Below are 19,210 nucleotides of genomic sequence, written 5' to 3' on the forward strand. Positions count from 1 at the left end.
TGTAAAAGGAAAAATCACAAAAAAGAAATAATATTGTTGGACCACGGGGTACATATTAGATTCGGAGTTTAAGGAATTTGAAAAGTCCTTTTGATTATAATTTTTTTTTTTTGTATTTGATCAAGACTTTTTAAAAAAGATGTAATTGCACTATTGGTCACCCTATTTTTATCAAACTTACAAAAATAATCTTCCTATATTTTACATTTCTTGCAATTTTGAAATAACTAATTCATTGGATATATCCGTGATCAAATAGGGGATTCATTCACAACAAAAAAATAACAGATGAAAATATGACTATGAAACATGGATAATGGAGGATACTTATGAGCCATTGCACCTCTTCGTGGATGCTATAAATAGTAAATTGTGTGATGTCAATGGGTCATTGGTAAACAAAATGTAGAACGGGTAATATTTATCAAACGTCCTATTTTTATTTTTATTTTACAAAATTATATATCCTTGTTGAAATTATATAATTCGAACGTTTCTATTATGGAATTTTGGATTATATAATCTGAAATATGTTTATATATAAACAACAATCATAATCTCTACCATTTCAGCAGTTTTAATTTTTGTTTTTAAAAACAACCAAAAACAAAGTAAAGAGAATGATAAAACCTGTCAAATAAAATAAAAAATATAAAAATACCACCCAAACTCTAAAAATCAAATAAAGCTAATGCAAATTTTTTTTTCTGAGAATATAAAAAAAAATTAAAATTTAAAATGAGTCTAAACGGTGTAGTTTTAGATTTTGCGGGGTGATGAAGTCCCTTGATAAAAGTCACTTCTATAAGCATCTTGATCCTTGATTTTTTTTTTCTTCTAGTTTTCTAAGAAAGTTTCAGAGCAATCGGATCAAATAGGTTGAAAACTCGATTTTCAACCGGGACACGATGAAAACACCTAACAATGACATGAAGCACGATGAGTTGGGTATGATGGTAATTAAGTATAGTTCTTAAATTAACCATTCTTGTCTTTAATAAATTCAGTTTTTGTGTTAATACAATTCAAATTATATAATCTGAACATGTTTTCCTCTAAATTCTTGGTACAAGAGGAGTTATAAGGGCGGTTCTTATTTTATAATTCGAAAAAAAAAGGAAAATGCCCTACTATTTGCGGTGTTCATAATATAAAATCCAAACTACTTATTTGTTTGGATTTTATAATATAAATTGGTAAAAACTCATTTTTCCATCCAAAAATAAGGAGAAAACTATTTTCGGATTATATTATCCGAAAATAGTCAAAATAAGGCAGACGAGAAATTTATAAAGTAAGATAAGTTAAAGCCAAAATAAAATTCTCTAAAACCCGTCCCGCGAGCATAGCTCAGTTGGTAGGACAATGCATTATTATATGCAGGGGCCGGGGTTTGAACTCCGGACACCCCATTTAAGGTGAATTCTAGCCACTAGGCTACCTGACAAAAAAAAAATCTCTAAAACCCATAGTCATTATTTGAGCGTAATAAAATGGTTTAAAAATCGATACAAAAAGATATCAATGCTTATGCATAACAATTAACAACTCTAGATTTGGATGAGACTTAATTACAAAGACCATAACAACTAGGGATGAAGTATGAAAGGATTATTAAAGATGAGCTAAGTTCATAATCTTTTAAATGTTTTTAATAGTTGAACATAGTGAAAAACACAAGGAAGAAGGAGTTTGTCTTTCTAAAAATCTTTTTGTAAACTTTGTTTGATAAAAAAATTAACACCTTTTTAAAAAAATTAGATTTTAAGTTAAAAAATAGAGGATATGAAAATAAAGAGATAAGGGAAAGACTAACACTAAGAAATTTTATATTGGTTCACTACTACTTTGATAGCTAATCTATTCCCTCCAATCTAAAGGATTTCTACTAACATCACACTGACCAAAACAACCACCAAAATATACTATTGTCAACTTGACTATAGTCTAATTTTCTCAAATTTCTAGCTTATTACGGTCAAGTCTTTTTAGAAGCACAGCCATTATTGGACAAGTTGGAAAGATGACACTCTTTTTCGTAAACAAGTGTTTTACTCTCAATGAGTGGATACAACGTGAAGTTCAAAATACAGTGACCACAAGTTATGTGTCATGTACTACTACTTATAGTACTCCTTCAGAATAATATTGTTGTATGTAATTAAAGTTGTATTAGAAAGGTAAAGTGACATTCATTTTAAAATTTTATTTTTTTTGTTAAAGCGATATTCATTTTAAAACGGAGGGAGTAATTATTAGCAATCAGGATACCTAGTTATTCTTATACCGTTATAATTACAAATTCAACTCATTTAGATACATACACAAAAGTACAGATTAACCAATGTTTTCAATAATAATATCTATAAATTGAATTTTTTATTTCTACATTTTTTTTATTTGTAAGTGCGCTTAAACCATTTTAATTTATGATTGTGAGTTGTGACCATACAAATGTTCCTTTTTATGTTATCACCTGCTCTTTAAATGAACACTTGAAGGTGATAGTAATTTGAAGAATGGTGTTTTAAAACTAAAATCACGACATACTCAAGATAATTTAAACCATTACCAACAAAGTTAACATCCGTATGAGAAATGTCCTGAGCTTTTCTCTGCAGTATATAAAGAGAAATGTAGTTCTTGACATGAATTTTGAAGATAAGTCCACTTAGATTCTTCCAAATCCTTAATCTCTTCCATTAGAAAATTATTTTTGGTATCACTTTCAACATAGTTTTGAAGATCACTTTCTTACGACACGAGGAATTACTAACGGTTTTGATTTCTATAATAGAATATCAACAAATCAGTGAAAATCGGAGTTGACTCGGAAGATTGATGAGATAAAACCGCAAGTGCACGGTTTTACCGAAGTAGTTATAAAAGAGTATCGTTCTGACAGGGAGTAGTTTAATTCAATTAACCTTTGATGATGATTAGAGGAGAATAGAGTTGTAAGTTGGGGTTTTCAAACGATTGAAAGATAATATAATAAAAGGAGTCTTGGGATCATTGGTTCATCTAAATGACAAGTCCTTCACAAACCAAACTATAAGCTTATAACTTTATGTTAGACCTAATTTCTCAAGACAGTTTCTCTTTTGTTCCTCTAGCAACCAAGCCTATTTCGCTGACTTGATTACTATTAGATTTTGGTTCCTCTAACAACCAAGCCTATTTCGCTGACTTGATCATTATTAGTTCCCTTGAAGATCGAAACTATATTTCTCAAAGATTGCAAAGACTATTTCGCTGCCTTTGAAATCCTTGTCTAAATTCACTTGTTCGAATATCAAAGCTCCACTTTCGTTTTATGAATTGATATTTGAGATGATGGATAAACAATTATAAACCCTCCACTTTCGTTTCCACAGTTTGATAATGGTTGATCCATGTTAAAGCGGTGAATTTAGATAAGAAATTAGGGTTACATATGATTAAGGCTTAGAGCTTGACTTGATTAGGATTATGTCATTTAGACTTATCCAACAATCCCAAAACAAAGAGAAGTCTACTCACTCATGTTCATCGTAGACATGGAGAAGAAGAGAGAAAGCATAAAAGTAAATGACAAGAAAGTAAAGGAAAAGAAAAGAACTTTTATTAGAAAGACAATTGTCACTTATTGAATTCCAAGAAAAGATGAATATTTGTGATGGCTAGCTACTCTATTTATAGCATACATTCAACTTAAAATCTAAGCAATTACATTACTAGAATGTTCCACAAGAAACTGCGGGCTAAAATAGAGTAGCTTAAAATCTAAGCAAAAGCAGCAAAAGTGACTTTGGAGGGTGGCACGGCCGTGCCAAGCTTCTGACTTTGGGGGAGACATATTTTTGTCTCCGAATCTTCGTATTTTCGTACCGAATCAGCTCCAAGTCCCTTTCTTTTGCTCCAAGACTCAATCCATCCAATATTCGTTCCTGAAATATAATAAAATGCAATTTGTAGTAAACTATCTCAAAAAGGAAATAATATTAACATAAAATAAACTTAAATCTATTTAAAACGAAACTAAATAACATATTAAAATAGATAATAAACGACTCATCAAAGATCCTTGTTATTTTTCGGCAATGTCGTGAACTTCCTCATCCATATCTATCACTACGAATCGTATGCCCTTATGCTTCATGGCATGATCAAGAGTAAACGACTCATCACATAACAAACATAAACCCATTTCCATCTTACCTCCCACTTCTAAGCACTCCAAATTTTCATGAGAGAACTCAATGATTGAATGAACTTCAATGATGAAGATTAAATTTAAAAATACAAGAGAGAGTTTTCATAGAAAAAAAAAAAAAGATAAATTTTGTGAATTAAGAATTGTTTTCATTGAAGACAATTAATCTAGCTATATAGCTAAGCCATTTACAAAGTGATCTATTGAAATATTTTATTTTTAATTTATTTAGATAAATAAAATGACAAATAACTATTGAAACTCACACATAAAGGATCCAATGTTCAAACCTTATTCATGATGTCTGGCCAAACAAATTCGGAATTTTACCAATTAAGCTAGATTTATAGACGGCGTATTCAAATATTCTAGAGCTCTTTCCACTCACAAATGACACCTCCGTCTAAAAGAAATAACAAACTAAAAGGAAAATATTACCCCATAGTAATTTTATGTGACAAATGATATACAGTATCAGTCGTAATTCAAGAATCATGTGTAAATGTTAACGAAACATTCAAATTGAGGTTTTTACAAAATACATTCAATAATATTTAAAAAAATTCTTCAATTTTTAAAATTAATTTACGGTTTTATTTTAAATCGGTTTGAAAATTTAAACAACCCTTCTCCTTATATCATTTTATTATTATTTCTTATTAATTATGTGGATGTTTACTCTCCCTCCGGTCACTCACTTTCTGCTGATATATTAACCACCATAACCATAATAATTTTGTGAACCAATAAAAAATAAAAATGTTATCATCTTGCAATTGCAATTGCAATACAATCATATTCTCTTTCCCCAATAACAAACTATTATTGAAGCATACGCAACTGAAACTGAAACTGAAACATAGACAAACCGTGTCGGTAGCAGCTTCCATTCACCACGACAGCCTCAGAGTTCTTGAATGGGACAAACTCTCCGATTTGGTCTCTTCCTTTGCTACCACTTCCTTGGGTCGTCATGCCCTCAAGGTATTCATAACATATTAGAACCAATCTTACTAGTTTTCATATCTATATTTTTTGGTTTATGGCCAACTGGGGAATTCAGAGTTCGAACCCCGCTCCTAGTATATCAAATATCCATGCACCACTTTGAGTTGTATTTACGAGACAAGTTTTGATTTTATATAATTAGGCCTAGTTTGGATAAACAAATTAATTAAGAGTTTATAACGTAAACACTTATGATATAAATAAGCTATTTCTTTAAATCAAATCAAATTGCTTTCATATAAGCTATAAGTTGTTTCCATAAACTATCATGTAGAGCTTATGGAAATAAATTGTACACAACTTATGAACAATTTTTTTTTCCCTGTGTGTATATTTAAGTATGAGTTTGTCACTAGGTGATTAGGAAGGAAAAAAAAAAAAAAGAAGTAGCTTATTAGATTGAATTAAGGATTTATATTGTGGGTGTTCATGGAACAGGATCAACTATGGTCCCAGAATCAAACTTACGAAGAAAGTCTTAAACTTCTCGAAGAAACCAATGCCGCAGTTGAAATGCACAAACATGGCTCTTGCAGGTTGCACTTCGGACATATTGATGCTATGCTGGTTGGTAACTAGTGTATAAAGTAGGTTCTTTTTTATGATATCAGATAATGTTCCTGTTAGCATTGATGCCAAGTTGTTGATTTATGGTTTCTGTAGGTGCAAACTGCAATTCAAAGTGCACGGAGAACCATACTGGTAACTGGCTATGAGGCAAATGCTGTTTTATCTCTTCTTCAGAGTGCTGACACTTTGCAGGGTGATTTAAAAGCTACAATTAAGCAAGACAAAGATTGGTATAGTCGTTTCATGCCTCTTACAGAAGTGGTAATTATGTAATGAGTTTTTGAATACATATCATATGATTAGTACTTCCATTTCAATTGTGTTCAGTTGTAGTTGTAAAGAGGTTTTTTTTTAAGTTTTCAAACATTTAATAGTTTCTTATATTAAACTAGGGTTTAAGAAATTCTGCAACCACAATCTGGGCTGTGATATCAAGAGTTGTGATGTCTTCGTGTCTACGATTGAGACCGCATTTGATTGCACTTATCAGCAATGCTAAGATTCGTGGCATGAGTGCAATTTTAAATCTTGAATAGAACACCATTTTTGTATAAATTCTAGAAAGTAAGACATAAAGTGGAAAAAAGTAAAAATTTTGTTAACTATTAGTCAAAATTGTTTGCTAAAGCCAAACCGGACACCCATAACATGGTGGTCCAAGGTTCAGATCCCCGTTGGGAGAGGTACTCACATTTAGTGTTCAACTTTGCCTCAAATAGGATTGCCTCCAATAGAAGATACCTGTTGAAAACCAAAATTTGAAAAAGACAAACCAACCCCAATTTACTCCATGTCTGATACTTTTTTCTCCTTATAAATATATTTGCAGATAATGGATCTTGTCATCAATCGATCTTTGGTTAAAGAGATAGAGCAAGTTATTGATGAAGATGGCTCTATCAAGGACTCTGCGGTTTGTTCCATATCTCGCACAAGTTTCCTTTTTCTAATCCTACATTATGACAGTTATTACCTGTTGGTTTTCTTTGATTTGAGTTGGCATGGGATTTGTTGCATCTTGGCTCTTTTTAATATTCCTCATTACATAGTATTTTCGAAGACAAAAATCTTCAAAGATGCATCTATCCTCTGTTGCTGCCAATCTGCCATACATCTAGCTTACTGTCAATTGCTTGTCTTATTGCAAACAACTGTATAACTAAAACTTACATCCTTGTTATAGAGTTCAGAGCTTAGAAAGTCACGTCAACAAGTACAAGTGCTTGAGAGAAAGGTAACTCCTGTTTACTTTACCATAATTGTAATGTGGTTTCTGGAGATACATTGTGATGATCAGACACACCGGTTAAAGTTGTAATTTCAATTTTTGAGTTTCACATGAACCAACTATCGAAAAAGCTTAACCTTTTAGAAGAAGACGGATGAATGGTTTTACAATATATAACACGTCTCCTCAGGCAAGAACCCTTTGGGCGTGAATCTTATAACATGGACAATACAATGACTACCTAATATCTTGCTGAAACTCAACTTCCTATTAGTGGGGATGGCAAGGATCAACCTCTAAGTAGCAAGACCACTTGGTCATACGACATGTCATCCCAAAACGTTAGGCTTTTAGGCAAAATCACATGAATGATTTTATATTATCTCTAACAGAGTTCATTTTATACTTATTATTTTGGTTTATTTGTTTTCTTTGTTTAGGTACAACAGTTAATGGAAAGCTTAATCAGAAGTGAAAGGAGTGAAACATCAATTCTTGTAAGATACACTTTACTGTACATGCATTTTCCCCCCAAACATTTCTTTCTTTCCCTATTGATTTTGTTAGAATTCAAACAGGAAGTGAATAACATTGATGGCAGGTGGTGCATAAGAACTGATTCTGGACAGAAAACAAGTTTTAAGGGCCTATTGTTGTCCAGGTTTATAAAATTTCTCAACATAGCTTTGATTATTCATTGATGGCATAAACTTCCATCGCTTATATATAGTAATTTTTTTGGTAGTAGTTCAGGAGTTGGAAGTACTATCGAGCCACTTTCTGCTGTTCCCTTAAATGATGAGTTGCAGCGAGCAAGAAGTTTGGTAGCAAAGGCTGAGGCCGATGTGCTCTTGGCATTAACCAGAAAGGTTACAACTTAAAGGCATAACCTGACATTTTGTCTTTGAATTAACAAAATAATACATCAATGATTGAGCTTAGCTATGATTTGTGGGATGTCCTATCTGACTAAAGAGTACATTAAAATGAGCCTAATTCTAGGGATATAGTTTGTATCTGTCATAAAAGTTAGAACTTTTCCTAAAATAGCTAATCGACTACACAAGGTCCTCCAACATCATTCTTTCCGTGTTTTCTTATTCTCTTTCTCTTATGTTATTTCATAATTTGTGTGCAGATTCAGCTGGACGTTGATGATATTGAAAAGATACTAGACAGTTTGGTTCAACTAGATGTGGTAAATACATTGTAATGTTTTTTTAGAGAAGTGGTTCATCAATGTCTTGTTTCCTTTCTCTGTTTTACCTCATGTACTAGTTCACTTGAGATTTGCTCTTGAAGTTTATTGGATCTCTTTTTAATGTACATCCTTGAGAGTTGTGATGGGTGGTATTTTTTACAGCTGCTTCGGTTGACTGTTTTGCGAAGTTGTTCTACACTTTTGTTTTCATTTCATGTATCAAATCTCATTTATATATCAAGTTATCTCTTGTGTCATACTGTAAGAGAAATTTCTTTTTGTTGTAATTCAGTCAAATGAACCTGTAGGCTGTAGCTTGTAAAAATGAAAATTTGGCCGGGGTTGATTAGAACATACTAAACCACATTTAGTCATGGCAATATAAAATTAAAATTTTCTGCGCATGCTTTTGAAGGTGACCCTGTTGGCAGTTTCTATTTTTGAAAAAATTGTAAACACATGTTTTTTGTGTGAAAGATAATAATGTTTTTCATATTATGCAGATTAATGCCCGTGCTACCTATGGTCTTTCATTTGGAGGATCAAATCCCAATATATTTCTTCCTGATAGGAATAACTCTTCTACTGCTGAATCCTTAACAAGGAATGACACTTTGAATGGACCGTTACCTGACAATAGGGAATGGATATTGTATCTTCCCAAAGCTTATCATCCTTTATTACTCCAGAGCCATAGGGCAAATTTAAAGAAGGTTAAAGAGGATGTCAATATTGCAACTTCAGTTAAGTCAAATAACACAAGCCTACCGTTTGTTCTCTATTCCCTTCCTTGTTTTCCTTTTAGATATTTGATATTATCAGTGACTTTAAGACTGTCTAGTGCTTATCATTTATCTGAGTGTCGTTTTAGGCTCTTTAATCTAGACTCATAATAAAGCACTTCTGGTTGCCAGGTTTCTGCACTGGACAAAGCCCAACCACAGCCAGTACCAGTTGACTTTTTGGTATCTAATAAAACTCGTGTTATAGTTATAACTGGCCCTAATACTGGCGGTAAAACGATATGTTTGAAGACTGTAGGATTGGCTGCTATGATGGCAAAATCAGGTGTTCAATGTTTCCTATCTCTCTCTCTCTCTCTCAACGTCTACCTTTATTCTATCAAGTTAAAGTTCATTTTGTTTGATTTATTATCATGATGAGCCTCTTGATATTTAACCTTTCTGACTTGAGATATGAATTGAATATTTTTTCATTAAACTGATCCATGCTCTTAGTCACGGGTGTGAGGGGTGTTAGAAATATTTGTTGTCTTCGTCACAACCACCTTGGGCTTCCTTCATTGCATTCTTTAGCACTTTCATTGTGATGGGTGTGAAAGGGTGTTTTGAGACCACATCAACTAGAGATATGATCAAAGTAGTTCTAATTTGTTAATCATGTTGCGTGTGGTGAATTCGTAGTGCGGCAGAAGACATTGCTGCAGTGCTAAATGCAAAAGCGCAGTGAACATTGAGAGTGGCATTTGCTGCTGTGTTTTTTTCTGGAATTGCGGCCAGAGCGAGAGCCTTATCGCATGAACCCATCAACTCCAGGCATCACCCTGGTGTTTCCCAGCCGTGAAATAGAAGTTTTCGGCCATGGCATAGTTTTTCTGGCCATAACTTTAGTAAATCACCAGAAGTGAGGAAATAGAAGGAAAGAGCAAGACGATGAAATGAGGAAGGAGGAAAAACAAGTTTTAATGTGGCAGCTGTTCTGTTTTAATAGGCAGGGAACCTTTTAAATTTAGGGTCTACTGTATTGCGCTTTTAATAAGCTCAATGGTGAACCTTACCTTCTATTTTTTTTTCTACCCACACCTCCCTTTTAATTATTATTAAAAGATTAAAGTACTTCTGACCTCACCACTTCTCCCCCCCTTTTTTTTGTTTACTTTTTCTTGCCTCTCTTCCTTCTCCTCCTCTTGCAATAACGGCTATCCTGCTATCCTCTTACAGCTATCCCAATTTTAGGATCGGCCGCGCTGTGTCACTATTCCGAGATTAATAACATAGATTCTTATAAGTTATGGACAGCATCACCACTTGATTTAGTTTTTGGGGTGGAGTTAAGCCTAGCACAGTAGTTAGATGGTATCAGAGCCTTTTCCAGCTCTGTTATTGGGCCACATGCATTTATCCATGCTCCACCTGTCTAGTCCTGAGTGTGGGTGGTGTGTGTTGGAAACCCATGTGACCTTCATTGTGATCACCTCGGGCTGCCTTCACTGTGTTGAGCATGGGAGGGTTTGTTAAAATCCCACATTGACCAGAGATATGAACAAAATAGCCTCTATAAGATTTGGATAATCCTTGCCCAATGAGCTGGCTTTTGATGTTGAATTAGGTCTAGCAAAAATTCTCTGAAATACTAACCTTTTAATTATGATAAAATCTTCATTCTTTTAATCCACCATTGTCATTCATGAATATTCTATGTGGCCAAACATATGTAGCATATATTTTTCCTGCTTATTTGTGTTTAAATACTCATAGGATATTTATGCTCTGAACCTGTCTTGATGCAGGTCTCTATGTTCTTGCTTCTGAATCTGTGCAAATTCCTTGGTTTGATTCTGTTTTTGCTGACATTGGTGATGAGCAGTCCTTATCACAGTCGCTGTCTACATTCTCTGGCCACTTGAAACAGATCAGTGTAAGGAAATTTGCTGTCATTGTGTTAAATAGAACTTAATGCTGAAGGCACCTTCCTTTCTTAATTATTTTTTTGCATTTCTCAATATTTCATACTTTTTTTGATTGGATCAATATTTTATAATTCAAGACATTATAGTGCTCCAATGAAATTGAGTGACTTATAAACATGTCAGTTGAGCTTGATTAGTATTTTAATTGCTGACTGTTACAGTTTACACTCACGAGCAACACAATTTTCTTTTATCATGTCTCAACTACACAAGTTTTTTTGCTTTTAATTTGTGTTGCAGAATATTAAATTGCAATCAACAAGGCAGTCACTGGTGCTACTAGATGAGGCATGTATTGTGTGAGTTTATTTAACTGTTCAAATATGTAATTTCATGCAAGTGTATGACAGATAGAGAAATGTTTGCAATTGTTAGGTTGGAGCAGGAACAAACCCCCTTGAAGGAGCAGCACTAGGAATGTCATTATTGGAATCTCTTGCTCATGGCGGTTGTTTATTGACTATAGCAACGACTCATCACGGTGAACTGAAAACCCTGAAATACAGGTAGTCAATACAAATGATGAAGACAAAAACATTAACGGAAAACAATGATTTGACATATCTTTTAACTGACAATATCTGCACTTGTAAAAGAAAAAGGGTAAACAATAGAAAAGAAGTGGAAGGAAAATTATCAAAAACAAAACTTTTTGTAGCCAAATTTGTTTTACTACCTTTTAAAGGACATGGTTATTTTTCATAAAGGGGAACCCTGATTCTGAATGCATCTGTTAGAGTCACTATAGCAATATACCCCACTGTTGCACCGACACTTTTGATTGAAGCCGTGTCTGATGTCCGGAAACATCACCATCACATGTGATTACATTCAATGAATTAATTTCTTAAAATATTGATAGTGTCGACGTGTCTTGTTGTGTCTTTATGGTGCCCATAATGGCACCTCCCAATTCTAAATTATACTTTACTCTGACAGCTACTCAAAGAAAGTTTTGTACATTATTATTTTTTGTAGTTTAGAGATGATCTGTTGTTGCTGCAGAACCTTTTATGCTATATCAACAAACAAGAAAAATTTCGATTAAATTAACAAGGAAATTTAACTTGTACTAGAGGTTTTTTCTTTTTATAAACAGGTAGTCACTGTAAAAAACTTTACAATATCAATGGATCATAATTGAATCCATTGCTTTGATACGTGTGTTCTGTGTATCTTTTCTTTCGTTTATTTTCTTTTAAAGCATTACATGGATATGTTTTGTTTTCTGTTGCCTCAAGTTTTGCTTACATGGGTTTCATTTCATGAGCAGTAATGAGGCCTTTGAAAATGCATGTATGGAGTTTGACGAAGTGAATTTGAAGCCAACTTACAAGGTTCTATGGGGCATACCTGGTAAGCACTCTAACTCATGAATATAGTAATCATCATAAGATTTTTGATATGCTTTTTCTTGCTTTTAAATTTTATGTTTTCGCTATGCTGTTTTTTTTACTGCCCCCCCTGTTTTTGCCAATGTGTTCATCCTTTTCTTAAGCAAAGATTGGTATACAAAGGCATCACTGATAACTGAGATCTCACCTAGGCTGGCACCTAAGCTAACACCAATCATTTTCAGCATACCAATTATTATTATTATTATTATTATTATTATTAAAAAAGAAAAATAAGAAATAATACAAAAGAAAGAGAAGGTGGGACATAGACCAAAGCCCTTGCAGAAGCATTATTTGAACCTATAATTAGGTAAACCTACTCTATTCCTATAAAAATTGTAAGTAATGAATGAAGGAATAGTATTCTACCAAAGAAAATTGAAATCAAAAGGCCATGGATGGTAAGCTTATCTGCATAATTATTGCCCTCCCAAAAAATGAGAGAATATAACATTCACTTTCATTGTCTATGTATAATCCTTACTTCTATATCTAATTGCCTAGGAACGATTCTAAAAGAGTTGAAAGGCAAGATAACTAATTGAGAATCACACTCCAAAGAGAGCTTGTTCCAACCGTTTTTGTAAGCCAATTCAATAGAAGTTATAGCAGCAATAAGCTTATCATGAAGGGCAAAAGCAATGCCAAGATTGACCTCAAAACAACCTAGGGTTGCCACACCCAAATCTCTGAAAATACCATCACAGACAACAAAGCTAGGAGAGCCTCTTGCAACACCATCAACGTTGCTTTTAATCCAATGCTAAAAGGAGGGTACCAATCAAATTCCCACTTAGAACAGAAAAAATGACCACACTGTTTTTCGTTGTCGAATCTGATCCATTTTTACAATGCCCAAATACTATTAATTACTGCTGCAATTATCACTACCTTTGTTTGCGTGGTGCCTATCCCAGATTGACAGCATAACTTGATTGAGAATCAAATATAATACATAGTGCATAATGGACATAAGTCGTGAGATTTTCATTGTAGGGCGCTCAAATGCTATTAATATAGCCGAGAGGCTTGGACTGCCCTCTGTTGTTATAGATGCTGCTCGGAAGTTATATGGTTCTTCTAGCGCGGAGATTGATGAGGTATTTTTAATATATCATAATTGTGTTTATTACTTGTTAACTGTTGTGTACTATAACTTCTTAAATATACATGTCAATACATCACAATTTTTTCAGCATCCTTTGACGTTGTTTACTTGTAATGTAGGTAATTACTGATATGGAGAAGTTAAAACAAGATTACCAACGGCTATTAACTGAAGCAGATCATTATCTGATGTGAGAGTCTTTGATTTTTTAAAAATTAAATTTATCGAATTACTCATCCCCCATATCTGTGCATTTCTGTAAAATTTGAAGTGGTGCCATTACTTGATGATGACAAGGACACTTCTGTATTTAACAGAGATGTGATAAGCTCATTCAATTGCTATTGCATTCAAGTAAACCTGGATCATGCCATCATATCTGCATTTTTTTTTATTCTTGATAATTGGTATATTTTTTGTTTTTTTGTTATTATTGTATGAATAACCAATGCCTACAACAGGACTACACCTTGCTAAATGTTTTGCACTGTTCCTTTCTATGCAGTGAATAGCATTTTTAATTTGGGAGGGTTCATTTATAAGAACATTGAGCCATAGATATATATATTGCGACCAAATAATGATCGGTAACACAAAATTGTATGTCCTTCTAATTACCCTAGTGAAATCCATTCCTTAAACAAAATTTCATTCTGAAACACGATCATTTTAAACGGATTCAGATACTACAGTTCTCCTTTTTATTGGCTGTTAATAATCATTGCTTGCTTGCATACAATTGTTTACAAACTGGACCATACTTTATGGAATATTTGTAAATTTTTAGTAGAGTTTTTTATGTTTGTAATTGTAGGCAATCCAGAGGACTTCACGGTAGTCTATTGAAAACCAGAAGGAAGATCGCTGAACATAGTACAAGTCTAAGACTTAAAAAACTGAGAGATGTATCCGAGGCTGCAGCAATGTCAAGATCCATTCTTCACAAGAAGGTCAGGGAACTGGATGCATCAGCTAAGAAAACCTCACAGCACGACAAAGCCATTAAGAGCTCTCGTGTATCAACAACAAACAACCTCCATACTGCAGCAGATAATAAAGAACCTGCTAGTACAAATAAAAGTCCATCTGTTGTTAAAAAATTTGACAAATCATCAACAGGTATAATGCAAGATAATGAATGAGAAAATAGCAGGAAACTAGAGTATACTGCCAGATAAATGACACAAGAAGAAAATAATGAAAAGCTAAATTGTTTTAGAATTTAATTGCCGTTTATTGATAGTATAAATAGACATGTATAAATAGACATTCAATTATATCTCACCAGGTAGATATTTGTGCAAGTATTTTATAAAACAATATTATGGCAAGAAACAACGGTGACATGTAATTGGAAATCTGTCTAAAGATTTGCACTGTTCGTAGACAGTTGTTAAACTCTTATTATGATATAATAACATGCTTCCATTTTTTATTTTGTGCATAGAATTAAGTGTGCAGCCCTAATTACTTTTCACATGGTGGCTGTGCTCTCTTGTTTTATATTTAGGAATTAAACCGTGAGAATATGTATGCAGTTCTCATTCACCTGTTAATCTTGCAGTTAGGTCTGCAGCCCCTAAGGTTGGTGATGCAGTATACGTCTCTTCCCTCGGGAAAAAAGTGACAGTTTTAAAAGTGGACTCACCAAAAGGAGAAATATTAGTTCAAGCTGGAATCATGAAGCTGAAGCTAAAAGTAACTGACATTCAGAGATTGTAGAAATTAGCAAGTCATGGACATGACCATAAATGAGTAAGTGTTTTATTATGCCATAGATAATCTGTTGGCTGTTGCGTCTTTTTTTTTTCTTCAATACCAACTATAGCAACACAATGATCATATAAATTGTAACTGTCAAGAATTAAAAAGTAGAGTTTTTTAATTTGTTTTTTTAGAAATCAGTGCATTGTATTATGCAACTAATTATATATGGTCATTGCCACACCCCTTCCATTCCCTCTATAAACTTCGAAAGACTTTTCTAAAATTGTTTCATCATCATGAAAAGGATAAATATGTACGCTTAACTTAGATATAGACTTCAGATTCAAACACTACATGTTTGCAATCCGATCAAATATACCAATAGTTGTTGTGCTAATTGTGCAGGTACACTTTTCTTCATGATGTATTTGAAATAATACAAATGTGTTCAAGTGAGTGTTGTCAAATATGATTTTGAATTTAGTTGAGTTTATGAAATTGATTTAATTACATATGAGTTTGATTGTTGAAGTAAAGTGATTTTGTTCAGATGTTTTTACTCTAAAAGGAAGTTTGATGTAAAAATATAAATCTTGCAACCTATCGTAAAAGCTAATTTTCATCACTTAAGGTAAAAATGAGGTTTGGAGACAAACAAATCTATTGGAACACCCAAACATGTCATTTAATGATCAAAATCAAGTTTTTAATTTAAACTCACATTAGCCTCTCACAAGCGTGCTTTTATACATGCACTAAATAGGGTGATCATTCTATGTGATTTTGGTAATTTTAATTCTATGTATTTATGACTCTTGTTATATATAATGTTCTTATCTTGTATGTAACTTAGACACACGAATTCCTTAACATGTCTTTTTATCTCTTTTCCTTCTCAACATGGTGTCTAGAGCCTGACGAGAGGTAAACTAAAATGCATGAGATTCTGACATCAAACTTTAGCTTAGGGGGCCAAGAATACTAATACCATCTCAACATGAAATTGATTTCAAGTCTGTAGCAGATTGTTCTCAAAGGGAAAAGGTTGATGCCTACTTTTTTATCACCAATCTGCTAATTCTTCCTTTAAGTCGAGCAGATCACTCCTATTGCCATTCTTACTATAAGCGACTGACCTTTTTCATGCTGGCTTTGTATGGGTTGCCATTAGGGGTTCCCACACTTTGAATTATGCATACCTTGCTACTTGTACCAGCTAAACCATCTTCTGACGTAGACATGCCTCCTACTCCGTATTGATTCCTTTTCCTCAGTCTCTTAAATTGGGGAGCATGGTTTTGTTAGGCTGGGAAAATTTCTGACATTATTGCAACCATTGCTTAAATTTGGACACACTGTTGATAAGTTTTATGTCTCGCATGACTTCTCTTCTTGCCATTGTTGCACATATTGCGCTACTTGCTTCCTATGCTTGCTCTCCACCTCACTTGTTAATTCTCACTCAGAATAGATTTGTAACAAGTTAAAAGATTAGTAAGCTTTAGCCTGAGCGAAGCATTCAGGTATAAGAAGCATATCTTATGTTATCTTAATACTATCTTGAGAAATCTCATAGGATTAGTTTCTTGTTTTGAGTTTATTGTAGGTAATTATGTTAATCGGAGAAAGTATCAAAAGATTTGTATTTATGACTCTAAAAATATCTGTAACACGCCTTATATTGTTCTTGTCTCCCTGTCAGAATTGATTGAAGAAATTTATGGGCATCTGATGGTGCTTGCTTCGTAGAAAGAACAATTAAACATATTCAGAAACATGGTAAGTAAACAAAGTTTCAGAAACATGGCAAGTAAACAAAGTTTCAAGTATTTTCCCCTCTATTTCCTTTCACTTTATCGAGACATGAACCTTCCTTTAAAGACTTTGTTAGGTGCCCTTTATTTTTGGTCCACTATTGATCATATTAATACTCAACTGCACTAATTTGTTTGTATTGTCTACTATAGGCTTTTAGCATGGTTGGTCGTAGAATATCTCTTCACTCTCTTCAAGAAAACACTATTGGCCTTCCATCAACTGCTTAGGATCTTTTGGCTGGACATTTTGAGAGGTCAAATATAAAGTGTTGTGTCATGTGTCTGTGAATATATATACATTGTCAGAGTAAAGATTTTTACCATTGTCAATCAGTCATATTCGTCTGATCATTAACAATGTTTGATTTTGATCATAACTATTCTAAATCTTTATATATGATTGATTTATTGTGATTTGTTGACAATCGTTGTTCAAGTAGCAAGTGAAATGCGTAATTTTGTGTAAATTTATGATAGAGGGGGAAGTCATAGCTTTCACCCTTCATAAAGAAGCTCTACCTTGCTTGTAATACCCTAGAAAGGAAATAAATATTGTTTATAACTTCAGTGCTATGGCATGCCATATAGCAACCATAATGGGGTTGAGGTTTAAAAAAGTTAAGAATAAATGATAAAGTTGGAACATGATTACGTACTTGAATTTATTATAAAATAATGCTAACAAAATTAACAATGTCTGTTGAATTCAAAACTTCCACCAAGTTGGTGGATCATTACTACTAAAGCACTAGTAATGGGTAGATGAAAGAAAAACAACTATTAGAAAGAGAGAAAAGGCCACAAAGAGAGATTTAACTGAATAAATCATTGTGTTATGTATGGCACCTGATAAATCATTGAATATTTACTATGGTTTTTTAATTTAATTAACATTATGATAATCTCTTTTATTAGAACCACCGTAATTGTGTGAGGAAGAGAAAATTAACTTTCCAACAAGTTATGATTAACAGGTCATTAACAATTAGCTGTAAAACACAAAGCTTACAGAAACCAATTGCAAGAAATATAAGATCAAAATTTGTTGGAAAACTAACATTGTCTTTTGAATTTATATCTTGTTTTTGACTTTGCTTCCTAATTCCTATGAATTTTGACTTTGCTTCCTATGAAATATCACAAAGGACAAAGTGCTCAATTTCTATATCTTGGCACCACTAGAATATGCTTTTTAAGTACTTCGAATGTACTTTGTGGCTTTGTGCTTGTCCACGCATGCGCAGATTCAACCAACTTTTAGAAACTATATTTTTTACAACAAAGATACTGTCAAAAAGAGTGCTCTATAAACAACCAATAAACTTGGGTGTAACGGAAGATATTAAACTCGTAACGAGTTAAATATGTGTTTGTTTTGTCGGTGGGAATTCCACGTTCAGCCAAAATTGCAGCAACAACCCGCGATTGCATTGAAGCTAGGAATATTTGCTTCTTAAGATCACGGTAAAAACATGTTCAAACGTGCGGTAAGAAATAAAAAAAAGTTAAAGCAAACACATGCTAAAATTTAAATCTTGGTTTTTAAGATGTACTCGCATTCAGTGTTAACACCTTTGAAATAAGATTTTCTTCTTGGAAGGAACTTAAGGAAAACCTAAAAAGAAAAGGTAGCACATTATAAACATACGGTTATGTTATTATTTTATGTCAAAAATTATGTTGGACTGTGATATTTTAACTTTAGATGTTTGTATAGCCATCTCAAACTATTCACAAAAATAAGTTGAATTTTTTTGTAAGAATTTCTTATGTAATGCCACGGAACGTTTGTCTAGGAAATGGTAAAAGAAATGTCAATTGAATAAAGTAATAATCACTATGTTGGTTAAATATTGTCCTAAGACATAACGCACTAGTGGTAATGTTAATGCATTTCACCATTACGAGATAAATATTGTGTCCCATGTTATCTCCATAAGTTGAAAAAGGTCATCGATGTTTTATAAAATGACAGCAACAATAAAATATAGGTCAAGACCATTCATCAAGAAAGAAAAATACTACCACATTAATTAATTTCAATTATATTAAAAAATTACCCTGAGCATAGGTGCCTCTTTTCTTTTCATTTTCAACGAGTTTTGCTGTTTTTCTGACCTTGTATGGGTTGTGCTCTCTTAATCTTAATATTTTTCGTCAATAAAATATAGTAGGAGTACTATTTACTAGAAACATATTCCAAAAAATTGACTTCAAGATGTAAAATAACTGGGTTTGTGATTTGGTGAAAAATAAGAGTTGAAATTCC

General features: G+C 33.1%; 1 protein-coding gene across 6 annotated transcripts; it reads left to right on the forward strand.

The window, feature by feature from the left end:
- Positions 1 to 206: 206 nt before the first annotated feature.
- On the forward strand, positions 207 to 17,366 carry LOC11405423 (endonuclease MutS2). 6 transcript variants are annotated; one of them, XM_024784321.2, is made up of 22 exons: positions 4,911 to 5,179; positions 5,642 to 5,770; positions 5,867 to 6,034; positions 6,603 to 6,686; positions 6,957 to 7,007; positions 7,442 to 7,498; positions 7,580 to 7,662; positions 7,747 to 7,870; positions 8,140 to 8,199; positions 8,706 to 8,945; positions 9,117 to 9,270; positions 10,733 to 10,860; positions 11,153 to 11,200; positions 11,288 to 11,418; positions 12,186 to 12,268; positions 13,306 to 13,409; positions 13,537 to 13,607; positions 14,232 to 14,536; positions 14,982 to 15,172; positions 15,530 to 15,576; positions 16,827 to 16,903; positions 17,092 to 17,366. In XM_024784321.2, the coding sequence occupies exons 1-19, from the start codon at positions 4,955 to 4,957 to the stop codon at positions 15,137 to 15,139; spliced, it is 2,403 nt and encodes an 800-aa protein (XP_024640089.1). In that variant the 5' UTR covers positions 4,911 to 4,954; the 3' UTR covers positions 15,140 to 15,172; positions 15,530 to 15,576; positions 16,827 to 16,903; positions 17,092 to 17,366. The 6 variants fall into 6 exon arrangements, with proteins under 6 accessions (XP_024640092.1, XP_024640093.1, XP_024640089.1 ...); XM_024784320.2 differs by lacking the exon at positions 15,530 to 15,576 and adding an exon at positions 16,036 to 16,647; XM_024784324.2 differs by lacking the exons at positions 4,911 to 5,179; positions 15,530 to 15,576 and adding an exon at positions 207 to 414.
- Positions 17,367 to 19,210: the final 1,844 nt, after the last annotated feature.

This window comes from Medicago truncatula, chromosome 5, assembly GCF_003473485.1.
Source record: "Medicago truncatula cultivar Jemalong A17 chromosome 5, MtrunA17r5.0-ANR, whole genome shotgun sequence".
Classification (NCBI taxonomy): Eukaryota; Viridiplantae; Streptophyta; class Magnoliopsida; order Fabales; family Fabaceae; genus Medicago; species Medicago truncatula.